General features: G+C 53.0%; 1 protein-coding gene across 2 annotated transcripts in view; it reads right to left on the bottom strand.

Moving 5' to 3' along the window:
* Positions 1 to 2,572: 2,572 nt before the first annotated feature.
* ARID3A (AT-rich interaction domain 3A) overlaps positions 2,573 to 15,474 on the bottom strand; it is a 101,371-nt gene continuing 88,469 nt past the window's right edge. For both annotated transcript variants that reach the window (XM_038383856.2, XM_043502532.1), the window contains exons 6-9: positions 15,066 to 15,313; positions 13,902 to 14,213; positions 13,077 to 13,166; positions 2,573 to 12,223 (exon numbers count right to left, since the gene is read on the bottom strand). In XM_038383856.2, coding sequence (XP_038239784.1) covers positions 12,036 to 12,223; positions 13,077 to 13,166; positions 13,902 to 14,213; positions 15,066 to 15,313 — 838 coding nt within the window. In that variant the 3' untranslated portion in view covers positions 2,573 to 12,035. The remainder of the gene's footprint in view (positions 12,224 to 13,076; positions 13,167 to 13,901; positions 14,214 to 15,065; positions 15,314 to 15,474) is intronic.

The following is a 15,474-nucleotide window of genomic DNA, read 5'->3' as shown; positions in this document are numbered from 1 at the left end:
AAGCTTGGTACAAAGATGGGTTGTATCACCTTCTCCGTTATATGTGAAAAGGGAAGTGCAGGAGGTGAAGTGACTTGCCCAAGGCTACACAGCAAAGGCAGTGGCGTAGGGGGTGGGTTAAATTCTTGCCACAGGAATATGTTGCCTCTGGAGCTTGGTGGATGGTGCCCCTGATTAGCCCATCAGGCGGTGTTACATGGTGAGCTCCAGCCCTCAGCCCCACCCTGTCCCTATAGCTCTGGGGATGGCAGCAAGGGGCTGAGTTCAGCATTTGGACTCCTTGGTGGCTGGAATCCTCCCCTGCTTCTGGACAGCTGCAGTACCTGCCAATAGGACTCTACACTGAGCACAGATGGGCCGGAGTGGCCTCAGGTTGCTCAGATCAAGACTCTCTGCCAGCTGGATCGTCCTGCCCTACAGTCCCCTGTCGGAGCTGACCCCTCTCACACACCCCCTCACCCCTCAGGCCTTTTGAACGAGAATCAGCTCCCTGCTAGCCCACGGTTCCAACCCTTACAGTCAGGATTTCACTCGCTCTTCAATTCTCTAGGGGTTCTGGGCAATTATAGTTTCCCTCTATAGGGAAATTATAGAACCCTCTTGGCTTCCTCCCTATTCGGTTTGAGCGGGCCCGTCCTTAAGGAAATCCTCCCCAACAGCACCAGCTGAGGCCTTGAAGAGAAAAAAGGACAGGCACCAAATTGGAGAGATTAGCAGGGACCCCCAGCTGGATTGGGTCCCTACTGAGATCAGGGCTGGGGCCTGGGAAAGGAAAGGTGAAGATGTGTCATGAAGGGAACTTTCAGGGAAACCTTCTGAGTAGCTTTCCTCTGTGAGGGAGGCAGCCCGATCAGCAATTAGAGCAATAAACGGTGAGCCAGGACTCCTGGGTTCTATTCCCAGCTCTGAAACTGCAGTCCAGGGGCTAGAGAAGGAGACTGGGAGCCAGGACTCCTGGGTTAAATTCCACTGCTGACCTGCTGTGGGGCTCAGGTCACCTCACCTCTGTGGGCCTCAGTCCCTTCCCTACCTGTGTAAAATGAAGCCCTAATCCCATTGTTTGAAAAGCCCTTTGAGATCCCCAGCTAAGTGCAGAGTCTTATCCCACCCTCCCTGAGCGCTCCTCACCCCCATACCCCACTCTGTGCCTGCTATAAATGCCAGGGGCTCAGCCCCAGGGAAGGGATGAAGTTACCATGCCCAAATAAAGGGGAAAGGAGAGCGGCTTGAATGACAGAGCCCAGCAGATAGGCCCAGTTTGGTTCACCCCAACCCAGCCTCCCACTGTGCAAGGTGGGTGGGAATTGCAGGATATTAATGGATGCTCCCACTAAAGCAACCTAAAGCTTTATGGAGCTACGGCCAAGGAGGTGCAGGACTAGCTCTTGCTTCCCTGGCAGTGGACTGGCCTGCAGAGTCCAAAGGGGAATCCCGCCCATGCCAGCCCCAAATCAACCCCCCCAGCTGCAGGGATCCACTCTTCCAGAGGGCTCCTTCCCAGCACAGCTTTGTAGAAGTCAGCCAGGGAGGGTGGGTTGGGGAGGAAGCTGGAGGGATTTGAGCATGAAGGTAGCGGGTTGGTGGGTGCAAAGACCAGCTGGAGGAGTTGGGGGTCCTTTCCAAGCAGAGGGAGGCAGGGGCCAGGGGGAGGGGAGAAGCTGATGTAACTTGCAGCACAAGTCCCATCGGGTGTTAAGCACATACGTGCATTAGTGCTTCCCCGGATCAGGGCCCCAGTGACCACCCAATGGGGAGCCTAGGGAATTGTCCCAGGACAGTTGCCTGCAGATCTCCAGTGCAGTCTGCCGACCCCGTCTCCTTTTCAGCGTTGTCAACCCCAGGCGTTCCAAAATCACGCCAGCCCCGCCTGCAAAACCGTGAGAATAGCAGAAAAAACCACACGGTTGGGCAGGCTTTCTGAGCCTCCCTTCCACACTCTTCTCCACAGCCTGCAGGGCAAGGCCCTGCGGGGGTGTGGGTGTGGGTGTATAATTGGAAGTGTAAATTCTCACAGAGAAGCTGGGGGTTTAAGAGACCCTCCCCGTCCCCAAACATCGCAAGAGTTAATAGACAATGCAACCCGAAAGACCCATCCTATGAACAGCTAGGCAGCCCTCCGGCAGAGCCATACCCAGTTATTTCTGAATCAAGCCCACGGCTTTGCTTTTTGCTCTAGTGTATCTGTTGGAAAGGGATCCATCTGCTAGGCACTGCTGCCCAGCACGGTTTCCTTGTACTCACTGTCTGTAGCCACCTGTTGTCTCTGCCCTTATGCTGAGATTGGAAGTTCTTGGAGGCAGGGACCGGTGCTTTGTTCTGTCTTTGTACTGTATCTAGCGCATTGTACCTGGCATCCTAGTTCATGATGAGAGCTACTAAGTGCCACCATAATATACCTAATAATATACAGGGCCCAGCACAAAGGGGACGGGCTCCTAGTCGCTACCGTAATACACCTAATAACCCAGTGGCAACCCTGCTTCTTTTTACAAGAGGTTTCTCCGAATGCAGAGGGACCCTGTGGATAAAGACCAGGCAACACAAGAAAGAAATCAGATGCTGATTTTAAAAGTCAGATTTTTGTTTTTGTTTTTAATATTTCATCAACTTTACAGGGTTACAATTGTCTTAAATATTCTGAAGTTTAAATACAATCTGTATAATAATGTTATTATAAAATGTAAACTTTCAGTGTTTTTATTTTATTTTATTTTATTTAATAATCACAAAGTTTTAATACCTGAATGTCTGCAAAACTGAAATATTTCACCGCGGGATTCCCAGGACAGGCAGCCTGAGGCCCGCCGTTATCAGAGGTAGAATGTGGTTTTTATTCTTTTTTTTTTGTGTTTTTTTTTTTTTTTACCTGAGTTAAGATATGCATGCTGTATAATTGCATCTGCAGCTGTGTTCATTCCTTTTGCCTTTCAAACCCCAGAGAAACTGATTTTTTTTAATCGATATGCAAAAAGGAAAAAAAGCTGAATGTAATATGCTTCCCCCCCCAAAAAAAATCAAAAAACCCAACCAAAAAATTGGTGGGGGGGGGGGGGGTGAGGAGAGGAATAAAACAGGGACTGTACAAATGCAAAACCTACTAAAAATCTAAATACCCCCCCTCCCCAGCACAAAAGCCAGTGACAAAGAGTTCTCTGGGGGGGCCATCCTGCAGGATGTCTCTTTGAAGGTAGTCAGGCAGGCCCTAAAACAGCACGTTCTAGTCCTAGCGGCTAGCGCTCCATGGCATCCTCCTAGCCAGACCTTCAGAACTGAGCAGGTGGGCTCAGCAGAACTCTGGGCTAATGGGGATTTGAGGGCCAGAGTTAAGGGGATGGGGGTGGGGAATGGCTCTTGGGCTGTCCAGTGTTTGGCATGAGGAGGTGCCCTGTGGCTTGTCTGCACCTCCAGCCCCTGCATCCTCGGATGTGTGGCCTGCTCAGGGGCTGCTGGGTTAGCTGCTGGTAGAAGCCGTAGCAGCCCAGAGAGTTGCATTCCCACCGGCGAGGTAGTGTGGGAGGTGAGCCCTTTCCGCACACTAGCTGTCCCTGGTGTGGAACTTGAGGGTCCCCCTCGGGATCTCCCTCGGGCACACACCCACGCAGCCCCGAGGCAGCAGGCCCACAAAGATGCACGCAGCCCCTTCTGAAGTCAAGTATCTCAGTCGTGCTCAGGTCCAGGTTTCCTTGCAGCACGGTTCAAGCAGCCACACGGGCTCCCGCAGCGAGAGCAGGGCAGACACAAGCTGGAAGCTACGCTAGCAAAGCTGCCTCTCCTACAGAGCCAGCACTGGGGAGAAACCCAGGTCACCCACCCGCCGTGCCGGGCAACTTTAAGGCAAGTTTCTCCTGGATGAAAAATCAGGGCTAAGAAATCACACCTCCCCCCCCCCCCAAAAAAAACCTCAAAACAACTGGAACTTAAAATAAATGACACAGCAAGCAAATCCTGCCCTGCTCCTTCTCCCTCCCTCCCATACCCAGTACAATCAGATCCAGACAGCAGGTCTTTTTCCCCTGAGTTACAATCCTGCTCTTGCTCTGAGAGCCCAGATTGTGTAAAAAACACGTTTTACCCCGAAGGTTGGTTGGTTTTGCTTTATACGCACACTCAAAACACACACGAGATATAGAATTTGATATAGAATTTCTCCCACCCCCAACCCACCCCGCTTCCTAAGGCTCCTTATACAAGTCGAGCAAAGCATTCGTTCTGAGAGACGATACGTTTCCAGGCCAGGCTCAGAGCCAAGTATCAAGGGTCTGACTGGCTAGGGCGTCTAGAGAACAGAGACGCCACCTCACTGGTCCTACACCCAACACAGGCTGAGAACAGCCACAGATCGCTCGGCGACAAAGTCAGATGTACGGTCTGTGCCCATGAGACTTCTCTAGCTACAGCTTTTGGCACTGAGGAGGTGATAGAGGGGAAAACCCTTTGCTTTATCTAGCTACTGAGAGAGGGTTTCGGGATCTTTGATCTCGCCTGAGTTGCATACTGAACGAAGGCTGCGAGCAGGGTTCTGGTACCAGCATGCAGGGTCAATTCCGCGGCAGGAGCGTAAAGAGTGAACTGCCCAGCTAAAACAGGAACTGAACAGAGTCTAGAAATCGGTCCCGTGTGTGTCAGGCTGCCGGGGTGGCCCTTGGTTTCCTCGAGGCTTCAGATGCCAGCAAACATACACAGCCCCTGATTCAGCCAAGCCCATCAAAGGGCTCTGGTGACTTGGGGAAGACCGAGGCGAGAGCCAGGAAGCGCTGGAAGGTTTTCGCAGGAGGGATGAAGCCCCGTGTTACTGTGCCAGCTAGCGGGGAGCAGTCAGCTCCTATCTCTGGGCTAAGCTCTGCTTTTCACTTTAGCTTTGCAGTCCACCTTTCAAAGCTGCCCAGGCTCCATGAAAACGGAGCTCGGGGGGCAGCAGCCCAGGGCGGCTTCCAAAGCAAGGACACAGCAAAAGGAAACAGAAAGTGTTTGGGGCTAGCAGGCAGGGAAGGAAAATGGCAATGAGGCAAAGGACCGTAACTTTGTGTGTGTCTGCACAGGACAAGGGGGGAGGTGGGGAGTACTCAGAAACAGTCTGTTAAAGTGTGTATGTGTGTGTGTGTGTGTGTGTGTGTGTGTGTGTATATATATTATATATTCATTCACAAGTGACACCAGACTCCATCCAAAGCCCGCTGAAGTCAGTGGGGGCTGTGCCATTGACTTCAATGGATTTTGGAGCAGGCCCTTTAAGCTTGATGCTCTCCATCCCACAAGGTGTGTCAGAGGCTCCAGCCTCCCTGGGAGTTGAGGGTCCTCTCTGCTTTACAGGCACCCTGCACTTTCGCCCTCCCCTGCTGTGTCACAAAACTGGGCAGTGTCCCTGGTGCATGCTCAGGATTCTGGCGGCTGGCTGAGGAAGTCAAGCAAGCCCCCCCTCTCTAAAAACACCCCACTGTCTCCAGGGCAGGAGCTTGTATCGCCAGCGGCCTGCGGCTACAGCTGGTTCTCGCTCACCAAATCCCCTTGCTTCCATATTCTCCCTGCTTGAGCAGCAGCACAGAGAGATGGACGCTAGCTTGGATTCTCTGCAGGAGCTGTCCCACAGGGCATTAAAAGAGGAGATCATGCCCACCTGGCTCTTGGTATAGAAGTCACCTGAGGTCTAACTCCTTGCTGTGCTGCCTAAGGAGGATCTGGCAGCAGTGCCATGGGGGGAGACAGGGCCAGGGAGTGAGATGCTAATTGTCACTGAGTGCATCTACAAGCAACTTAGCAGCAGGCTGGGCAAAGGCACATCAATCTGGCTCGCTCCGAGTCAATGGGAGAGTTGGCTTCAATGGGTTTGATCCCGGGTGCTCCAGAAGGAGCTACCGCAGCATCATTAACGTAGATATCGGTGAGAGTTTTTTAAAATACAAAACAGCTGCCTGGTTAAAAAGAAAGATGCAACGGCCAGGCTGGACAGAACAGAAGGGAGCGGCTTGATGGGGATACCCGTCCCCTGGCCTCTAAGGTCAAAGGGGCAGTTGAGCAAAAAGTCTAAACAGGGAGTGCATTTCTAGCCAGATTCTCTGGGAGGCCAAGATGCCTTCAGTCACCTGAGAAGCCCGGGCACCTCCCAGAAAGGTACAACCTCCTCCCAGGATTTCAGTGGCCAGGGAAATACAGGAGTAGCCAAGCCAGGCCCTGATGTTTACTGTGGGGTTACTGGCATGTGTGCGACCAACAGGCAGTGACGATGCAGCATCTATGCCCAGTATTCTCAAAATCAAAACTGCAAAACTGGTCAACAGCTGAGCAATGAGGCTCCCTGGCTGGGCAAGCAGGGGTGTAATGGAGCAGATCCAAGCCTGTTTAGTTGGGAACGGGGAACCACCAGCATTCCCCTCTGGCTGGCTCAGCCGTGTCAGCACTCCACTTAGCGGAACAGGGCTCACAACTCACAAAGATGCTTTCCCATCACCCCGGAGCAGCTGCTTTTCTTTTGCAGCATGCACTGGAGACCAACGTCAGCCTTGGCATAAGCAAATGCCAAGTCCACCGAAATCAACAGAGGCTGCATCTGCTTATACCAGGGCTCAACATGACCCTGTGCATCACAGTATGTACCCTGCAAAGCTGATACATGCACAGCCGTGGTCATATTTCCCCAGGGAAAAGAGAGGAACCCACTCTCAAGTGTAAGGCCGGGAAAGAGGACAAATCTCCACTCCACTTCAGATGGTGCCCTCTCTCTCTGTATGACAAAGTTGATTAACACTTGAACCAGAAAGCTAGGGAGACAGCTTTTAACATATAACAGGATTAAGTCCAGCCTCTTTCTGCATCACGTTTAAGCAGCTTCATGGGTCCTCCCTCCCCAGGTAGACAGGGTATAGTTAAAACAGCATAACCCTGCTAGTGTGGATGCAGTTACACAGGTATAAAGGTGCTCTTGCTGTAGAAGGGAAATAACTTCTACTGGGATAAGTCACCTTTATATGGCTTTACTGTAGCCCACTAGGAACTGTACCAGTAGAACTATAGCGGTAAAAAGTCACACTCCTAACCGCCATAATGATATTGGTACAAACTGACCTGGCCTAGGGAACGTGTTACGGCTTCAACATTCCCAGCCCCACCCCGAGAGGAAGAATCACCGTATATGACAAAACCTAGGTGTCACAACCATCCCGCTGCTTCCATGAGAGGGAGTTCCTGGCTAGATCCCAGCTAGATGAGAGGTGGGTCTGCTGGCACAAATAGCTGGGTTCAATGACCATTGGTCTCAGGCAGCCACCCAGGGGAGCTTTAAGGGACTGTTTAGGAAGGGAAACAATCAGCTTGAGATCTTGTCAATTTCAATGAACTGGAGGCAGCAGGAGGGTTTTGCACCTGTTCTGCAGTCCCTCTGCCAATTTTCCTGCTTTCACCATCACCTTAAGATCCACCCTGAGGAAGGGAAACCGAGTAGCTAGGGGCTTGACCAAAGTCAGTGGACACTGAAGTGGGCTTTGGCTCAGGCCCCGGAGAGGGGGGAAAATAGTGAAACTGACCACACACAAAGTGCTGTAAGATGCCCAAACTAAAAATAACCCAGGGGGATTTTGTCCCGGCTCTAATCTCCTTCAGGGAGAATAAGGTTAGCCGCAGCAATGCCAGGGGAACTTGTTCAGACAGAAATGCAGAGAGCCCATGGTGTCTCTTTGACATTCATGATGGGAGATTAAAAAAAAAAAAAAACAACCAAAAACAATCCCAGTGCACATTCTAAAAATATCATTGCAACAATATGCTTCATGGCAGGGCTCCCACCCTTGTCCTCCGAGCAGCACAGGGAGAACCAAAGGCCTGAAATGTAAAAATCTTGGGGTGTGGGGCCACATTTTCAAATGCTCAACACCCGCCACTGGGGCTAGAAGAGCATGAGAACTCAGCTTCCATTGGGGCACCTCAGATGTTTAATTTTAAAGTTAATCAACTTTAGTTTTCACAAAACGCTCACGACCCAAAGTGCTAGATTCCTTTGCAAATCTGCCACTTATTTCAGTGCTGCAAAAGAGCCTTTCTGAAAATACTAGTCCTTACATCTGCCTTTCACCAGTGACACCGTAGGAGACATCAGGAAGCAGTCCCCCCCTGCGTGCTACAGCCAACCCAGACAGAAAATGGAGTGAGGGCAAGGTGCAGAGAGATGGGAAGCAGGAATCTCACTGACTTTTATCTAGTACACCTGATTTTTCTGGTTATTTTCTTCACCTGTCCAAAAAGAAAAAAAAGAAACCTACGAAGAACCAGTTTGCTGTTTCAGCCCTGAGCAGACGACGAGGTGCGACAAGTATCTAGAGTCTGGCGAAAGAAGCAGGGAGGGTGAAGGGGGGCATGTGTACAATCTGGATTGTACATTGTAGTATTGCCTTTAGATCAGCTTCTCTGTGCTAGCTCCCTGCTCTGCTGGAAACCATCAGACTGGTAGCTGCTGGCAATATGCGGGGTCAGGGAGCTGGAGGCAGTCAGAGCGGCTTGTGACTTGAAAAACAGGCTGGGGAGGTTGGGAGCCGGTTTATCAAATGGAAAAGCACAAAAATCAGCAGGAAAAGACGATGTTTAAAAAATCCAGAGCGCCCCACCCCCATTGTTTGCAGAGAGGCCAAGCTGGGAGGCTTTGGGTCTCCATTCCATTGCTTCACCCTTTGCGCAGATGTTCACACTGGTGCAAAAGCACTTTCACTTCACGCCCACCCTCTGCGCTGGTGTACATGACAGCAGCCGAGAATCAGAATCAGGCCCTTTATGGGCAGTGACTATTATGCAGGTAAGGGTGCTCTGGTGCCTTTATGATCAGTCACAGGACAGGGCAGAGGAAACACATGGCTACAGCAGGACTCACGCTTAAGGCCCGATCCTGAGAAGTGCAGAGCATGCTCAATACGCAGCTGCTTCGGTGGGAGTTAACGGCACTCAGCACCTTGCAGGAGACGTCCCAGCTCGGGCTGTTTTAGGCTCCTCAGCCCCTTGCTGGACAGATGAATTCTGCAGCAAGCCCTAGATTGTCTCTAAAATGGAGTTTCTCCTCCGGAATAACCCCGCCCCCGGCACTCACATCAGGAGCACAGCACACAACACAGAACTCATTAAATTATGCTCCATGGACCTAATTACAGGGAGAGACTTGTACTGTAAGCCCTTGGGAACAGGGTTCCCTGGGAGGGGATGTGTGGGGGGGAACAGAGGAGTCATCGACGTTAATTTCCTCCACCGAGAAATTAAAGAAACACACGTAAAAAATGCAAAACAGACCGAGTATAACAGGCCAGCCTTGTGATGACACCAAGTTGCAGGTAACTGCAGGCGGCTGCAAGCAGGATCCTCTCTCTTCCCCCCTCAATGGTGCAGCACTGGTTGTACCACAGATTCAGTTTAAGCCTGGGATTTTCAAAGAAGCCAGATGGAATTAGGTGCAAGTCAATGGGAGTTGGGAACCTAATTCCCTCACATGTAAGTCCAGATCAGAGGGAATAAAAGAGGCAAAGGGAGAGGGAGGAAAAGACCCAACTGCAGCTGGGCTTGATTGCTGGGGAATCCAGAACCAGGTCCTAGCGACAGGCCAGCTGTGGAGTTTGGATCTGAACCCCCACATTGTTCAGGGCGTTGGATCCAGGCTTTCGGTCCAGGCACCTCCGTGATTTGAATAAACTACAGCCAGGCTTCAGCTTTTCCCATATGCCCTCTGTAGCTTTTGGGAAAGCTGTGAAGGCCAGAGTGCTGCCCTCTCTCCCACTGACTGTGTACATGCAGGTGGTACAGACACCTACGGACACAGGTGTGCACCCACCCACAAGGATGAGCTTCGAGATCAGGAGGAAGCTCCCATCCACAATACCAACAGCGGCTCCCCTCGCCCTCTACAGCACACGGGATCCTTCACCACCCTTGGAATGGCAATGAAACAGGTCCACGTGGCCAACAAACCCAGCTCAGTGATTCCAGCCCCTTGCGCTGCCCTGTCAGGAGTCTGGCAGGTCTTGCCCAGGAGAAAGCGTGGGAGATCAGTGGCTCTGCTTTGCTGGCAAACTCCCTCCCCGTAGACAAGCGGCTGCATGGCTCCTGCCCAGAGTTCAGCAGGCACTTGGGATGTGCTTTCTCCCTGCACTGTGTCTTGGCTCAAAAGCTGTTTCTCAGAGCCCGATTCTGAACAAACCGATTCCCGGCACCACACACTGCAACTCTCTGAGGTCCAACCAGCACCCATGGGCCGCCACGGATCCACTTCCCACTTCTACAAGCCAATGGAAAAGGAAGCGTTGGCTCTCATCCATATAGGGGCGTGCACACGATGCAGCCAGATGGATGATCACGAAGCTAAGGAGGCTGCTCTAATGGAAGTCCCAGTGATTCCTTTGCACGGGGCCTCTGGCTTAGGACTCTCCCTCTATGCTCTGACTATCTGGGAAGGCGGAGGGTGCTCTGGACTGGGGATGGGAAGAAGAATTCGGGTAGTCTTGCGATGCAAAATCTCTCTTTTTTTTGTCTCCAAAGCCTACCAGCCGGAATCGCACCCTTTGCTGCCCCTCAGGTTACGCCCGAAGAATTCCTGCCAGCCAGGGCAAGCGTATCATTGCCTCAGGCTACGGGTGTAAAGCAACGACACATCCACAGGCACTGCCTTCCCCCCGCTGCGCTCAGCCCCATCCACACAGCACTCAACCCTAAACTGTAAAGCGTTTGCTGCAGTCCCCTTAACGCCAGCGGGACGCACTTTGCTGAAGCAGGACCCGAACGAAGAAGGCTGGCTGGACGGACAGCTCCGCCTTATGCCCTTGTCTGCACGCTCTGGCCCTGATCCAAAGCGCTGCTGTTATGCACCTGCTTAACTTGGAGCAGTTGAGTAATCCCTTCGGCTTCACTGAGGCTACGCCTGAAGTCCCAGCAGGTGCGTAAGTGGTTGTACGGATCAGGAGCGGATCAAGCCCCCAGAGGACCAAGGTCCAACAGCTAGTTGTGGAGTGGAGCGGAGAGCCTGAAGAGGTGGCATCGAACCCCTTTACCTCTATTGCTGAAGGAAACGGATCCTAGAAACGCAGACGTCTCCCAGTGAGGCAGCTCTACAAAACCGTCTCCTAATAACTGCAGACCAACTACACACTTCAACCCTAAGAATCTCCAAATGGAGCTTGCTAGACACCCCCCACCCCGCCCCTCCCCCCATTCCACCCTGCATACAAACACCTGAGCTCGTTCGTTGGGGTCACCCTGGCTCTCTCCCGAACCTTGGGTGTCACCAGCGTTCGAAAGAAAGCAGCGCGGATCGAACTCGACCAAGATCAACATCAGACGACCACAAGAAAAAGAGGTTACAGGTTTTCCAAGTCCTGTTTCCCTGAACGAACGCTAATATATATATATATATATCATTTTTGTGAGTTAAGGTTTGATTTTTTTTTTTTTAGAGAATAAAATAGAAGCTATTTACAAAAAAAAAAAAAAAAAGATCCAACTAACCACCTCGTAAAATGCCATATAGCTTGAGTGTAGTTCTTAAAATAATAATAAAAAAAGATTTAAAGGACTAAAATTCCTCCCGCTTTTGCAAATTTTGTTTTTGGTTTAAAAAAAAGAAAAGGAAAGGAAAGGAAAGGTGGGGAGCTTTCATTAAAAACACAAGCCGTGGGCGTGGGTGCGACTGTGTGTCTGCCTGGAGGTATCCAAAATAACACAACTTCACACAACAACATTGGAAAACAAACGGACAGTGCAAAGTGGGGTGTCCGTGAGGTAAAGAGTTCTGGGGCGGGGAATGATGCATCACCTCCAAAGCTACCGGCTAATGACTGGCTCAGAGTCCAGGCTGCTTTCAATGAACCCCCCTGGATTAAAGCTTTTCTCCTTGCAAAACTTTCTCCAGTCCTCTTGGGCGGAGGGGGAAATGGGGCTTCCTCCCCCCACCCCCGGGGAAGCCAGATGCAAGCTTGGGTTTTGGCGTCAGCTGTGATAGAAGCTCCATGTGTGGGTGGGTTTGGGATTTTTTTTTGTCTTTTGGTGAGATGAGGTGCTGCCGTTTGGGGGGGGGGGAGTTAAGGCGAAGAAGAGTTATTAGAGGTAGAGGTTGGAGGGGCGGACAAACCAGCCGGGGCAGCCTGGGAGACACCACTGCTGCCCCCCACACCACTGCTGCTGCTCCGGCTGCTGCTGTTTCCCTTGCTGTAGGCAGAGGAAGGGAGCGAGGACGACGAGGGGCCGGGGGTCTGTGCGAACAGCACACCTGGGGGAGAGACAAGAGAGAGAGGCTCGTGGGGGGGCTGCTCCTAACTCCAGCGGGAACCGAGCTGTGAAGTGGGGAGAATGCTCCTTCCTTTCTCCCCGCCCCTGCTGGGACAGTGGTGCCCTGATACTTAGGAACCGTCAGCCCGGATCAAAGCAGTGATCCACCCGGCCCAGCGTTCACCTCGGTCAACGGCCAGTGGCTTCAGAGAAAGGGGCAAGAAATTCTGCAAGAAGCAGCTAAGGAATAAGTTTCATTGGAGAGGGGTGATCTAGTGCTTAGGGCCCTGGCCTATGAGCCCACAGCTCTATTCCTAGCTAGTTACAGGGCCTCTGTTTCCTCTCGCAACCATGTCTACCTAGACTGTAAGCTCTTCAGAGCAGGGACCAGCTCTCGCTAGGTGTCTAGGCACTACCCTAGTGGTGCTGATTCGTGAAAATAACTTGCAAGCATCTTTGTCCCTAGAGGAAAGAGTTTGGAAGCACATTGTCTAAGGGCAGCGAGACGTGGAGAGGCAAGTCACTATCTCCCAAATGCCAGGACCGAAAGCCTGCAAAGGGAGAGGAGCGTCCGGCACGGATCAATCCAATCCACCTCCGGAAAGGCTGGGAAGGGACTGCAGAATAGGAACCGTGAGACCAGAGCCTGGGCTCTGATCAGACAGCCTGCTCTGGGTTTGTACAACACCCAGCGCGATAGGCCCTTTCGGTGCTACTGGCGTGACACGTTAACACGATCACCAGGGAGATCCAGCAGCCCCGTGTTTTGCTGTGTCAGACTCTTTGGGCCAGCAGGGGAATGGGGAGTGGGTAAGCAAGAGGCAGAGACGGAGACCTGGCCACGTTTCCCTTACCTGTATAGACGATGCCGTTGATCTCCACTGACATGCTGATGCTGTTCGTGCCGTTATTGGCCAGGCTCATGCCGGGGTCCTGACGGTTTTCTGCAGCAGGATAAATCAGATGATAAACAAACTGCTCAGTCAAACAAGACTGTCCTGACCCACCAGGCTCACAGAACCCTGCTGACGCCATCCCCAAATCCCTTCCTCTTGGCTATTAACAGGGATGGTAAAAAAAATCCCGCTCCATTTACAGATGGCGGATTTAGCATCCAGGTCTGCCTTTAAATGTTACTGTGTTCCTATTGGACAGGCAGCAGGGACACACGGAAACCAGCGGGCGGGAAAACGGATGCGCAGAACGAAAAGCGAGCCCTACGGACAAGGCTGGTCTAGGGGTCTGGTATCAGCAGGAGCAGAGGCCTCCAGCCCTGGGGAATCAAAGCTTTGGTTTTGGTTCTCAGATTTGCTAAAAGTGGGCCCAGCACACTGCCAGGAAACGCTTTTGGTACAGGACTGAGAGGAGAGAGGAACCTGGCCAGACGTGACACGAAAGAGGCACTTGTTTTTAAACTCTGGCTAGCAAAAGAGAAGGGGAAAGGCCTGGCTGAGTGGCCCAAGCATGGGACAGGGAGCTGGGTACAGCTCTTGTCGCTCACGCAGTGGAGGCACAGCATTTAAGAATCAGAGGTCCCAGGTTCAATCCCCACAGCCAACGACCTGTGCATGGGAGGTGGCCTTACTCCGGCAGGCTCGGCGCTCCTAGCCTAACCTCAGGGGAAGATCCGCAGCATGACTGCCTCCCTTTTCTCTCCCTCCAGCCCCCGCGCTACCCACCTGGCGAGCGGGTCCCTTGGCTGTTAATGCGGATGCTCATGGGTAGCTGCGCTGTCATGGCCAGGAGGTTCTGCTGGATGGCCCGTTGCATCAGCCTCTGCTGTTCATCTGTCACCAGAGCCATCTTCTTCTCTGGTGGCTCCCCGGACTCCAGCTTCTCTCTCAGCTGCTCCAGGGCCACGGCCTGAGCCGCCACCGCTGCCTGAGCGGCGGCCGCCTGCACGGCCACTGCCTGGGCCGTGACCACCGGATGGCCAGCCAGGGACACAGGGAGTCGGCTGGGCATGGGGAGGGGGATGGGCGAGTCCTCTTCTGCAAGAGGGAGAGGGCACGGGAGTCCCGTGAGCTCGCGAGGGCTGGTCCAGGCCAGACTCTTCGCGTGCATCAGAAAGAAGCTTTACGTGCACCCAGACTTCCCAGCCAGCTCCCTGCTGCAGCACGGGGCGGCTCCTTTGTATGGTACTCTCCTTTCACAAGTGTTCTGCATGGATTCACACGGGCATGGCACTGAGGACTATGGTTAGCCCAGGGGGCTGGGAATCAAGGCACCTAGGTCCCAGCTGCCTTCCTGTACGACCAGGATCAAGTTACTGCCCCACCCTCTGCCTCAGTTTCCCTAGTGGTAGACGAGGGACAATCCTGGACTATTTCATGGTAGGTGAGCAGAGCAATCCTTACGGCTCTGTTAATGGTTATAAATTGCTCTGAGATTCTGACATTAAAGTGGCACCATGTAAAGGAGCCAGTATAGTATCGTGGACTGAGCACAGGTCTGGGAGCCAGGACTCCTGGGTTCTATTCCCAGCTCTTGGAGGAGAGCAGGGTCTAGTAGTTGGGGCGAAAGACTGGCAATCAGGACTCCTGGGTTCTATTCCCAGCTCTTGGAGGAGAACAGGGTCTAGTAGTTAGAGCGCAGGGGTTGGGGGACTGGCAATCAGGACTTATGGGTTCTATCCCTTGCTCTGCCATCATTTGCCCATGAGTGCCACAGGAAGGTTATTAACTCCCCTCTCTGGAGGGCTCTGAAGCCATGGGGTAAAAAGCTCTAGCTAACGGAGCCAGACCCTGAGGCTTTTACTCCCTCTCTCCCCCACGACCCGGCTTCAGCCCGCTGCCCATGGCCCAGCCCGCTCATGCCAACCAGGGGGCCAGCCAAGCCATTACCTTTCTTTATCTTTTGCCCAGGGCCGATGGGGCCGCCATTGGTGGCCGCCACCAGCCCCAAGCCAGGCACTTGCAGCTTGGGGGACGAGAGCAGGCTGGGGGTGCCACTGGGGGAGTAGGTGAAGAGGGAGCCCCCGAAGCCCTGCCGGCGGCCCTCTCGCCGGTTGCTGTCAATGGCGGCTTGCAGCTCGTTGGGGTTGCTGAGCCCCCGCTTCTCGCACTCGTAGGGGTACAGGTACTTCATGTATCTGCCAGAGGAAACGCCCTGCTCAGCCCGCGGCACCAGGCACCCTCCCCTCCCGCCCGCCAGCAGCTAACACGGGTGCCTGTCGGTATCGATCCAGAGGCACCTTTTCCCCAGATCCGTGCCGCCTCCACGCCCCGAGGATCTTGCCTTCAAGAGAAAAGG

Source organism: Dermochelys coriacea, chromosome 25, assembly GCF_009764565.3.
Source record: "Dermochelys coriacea isolate rDerCor1 chromosome 25, rDerCor1.pri.v4, whole genome shotgun sequence".
In the NCBI taxonomy this organism is placed as follows: Eukaryota; Metazoa; Chordata; order Testudines; family Dermochelyidae; genus Dermochelys; species Dermochelys coriacea.
This window is presented reverse-complemented; position numbering and strand designations above follow the sequence as displayed.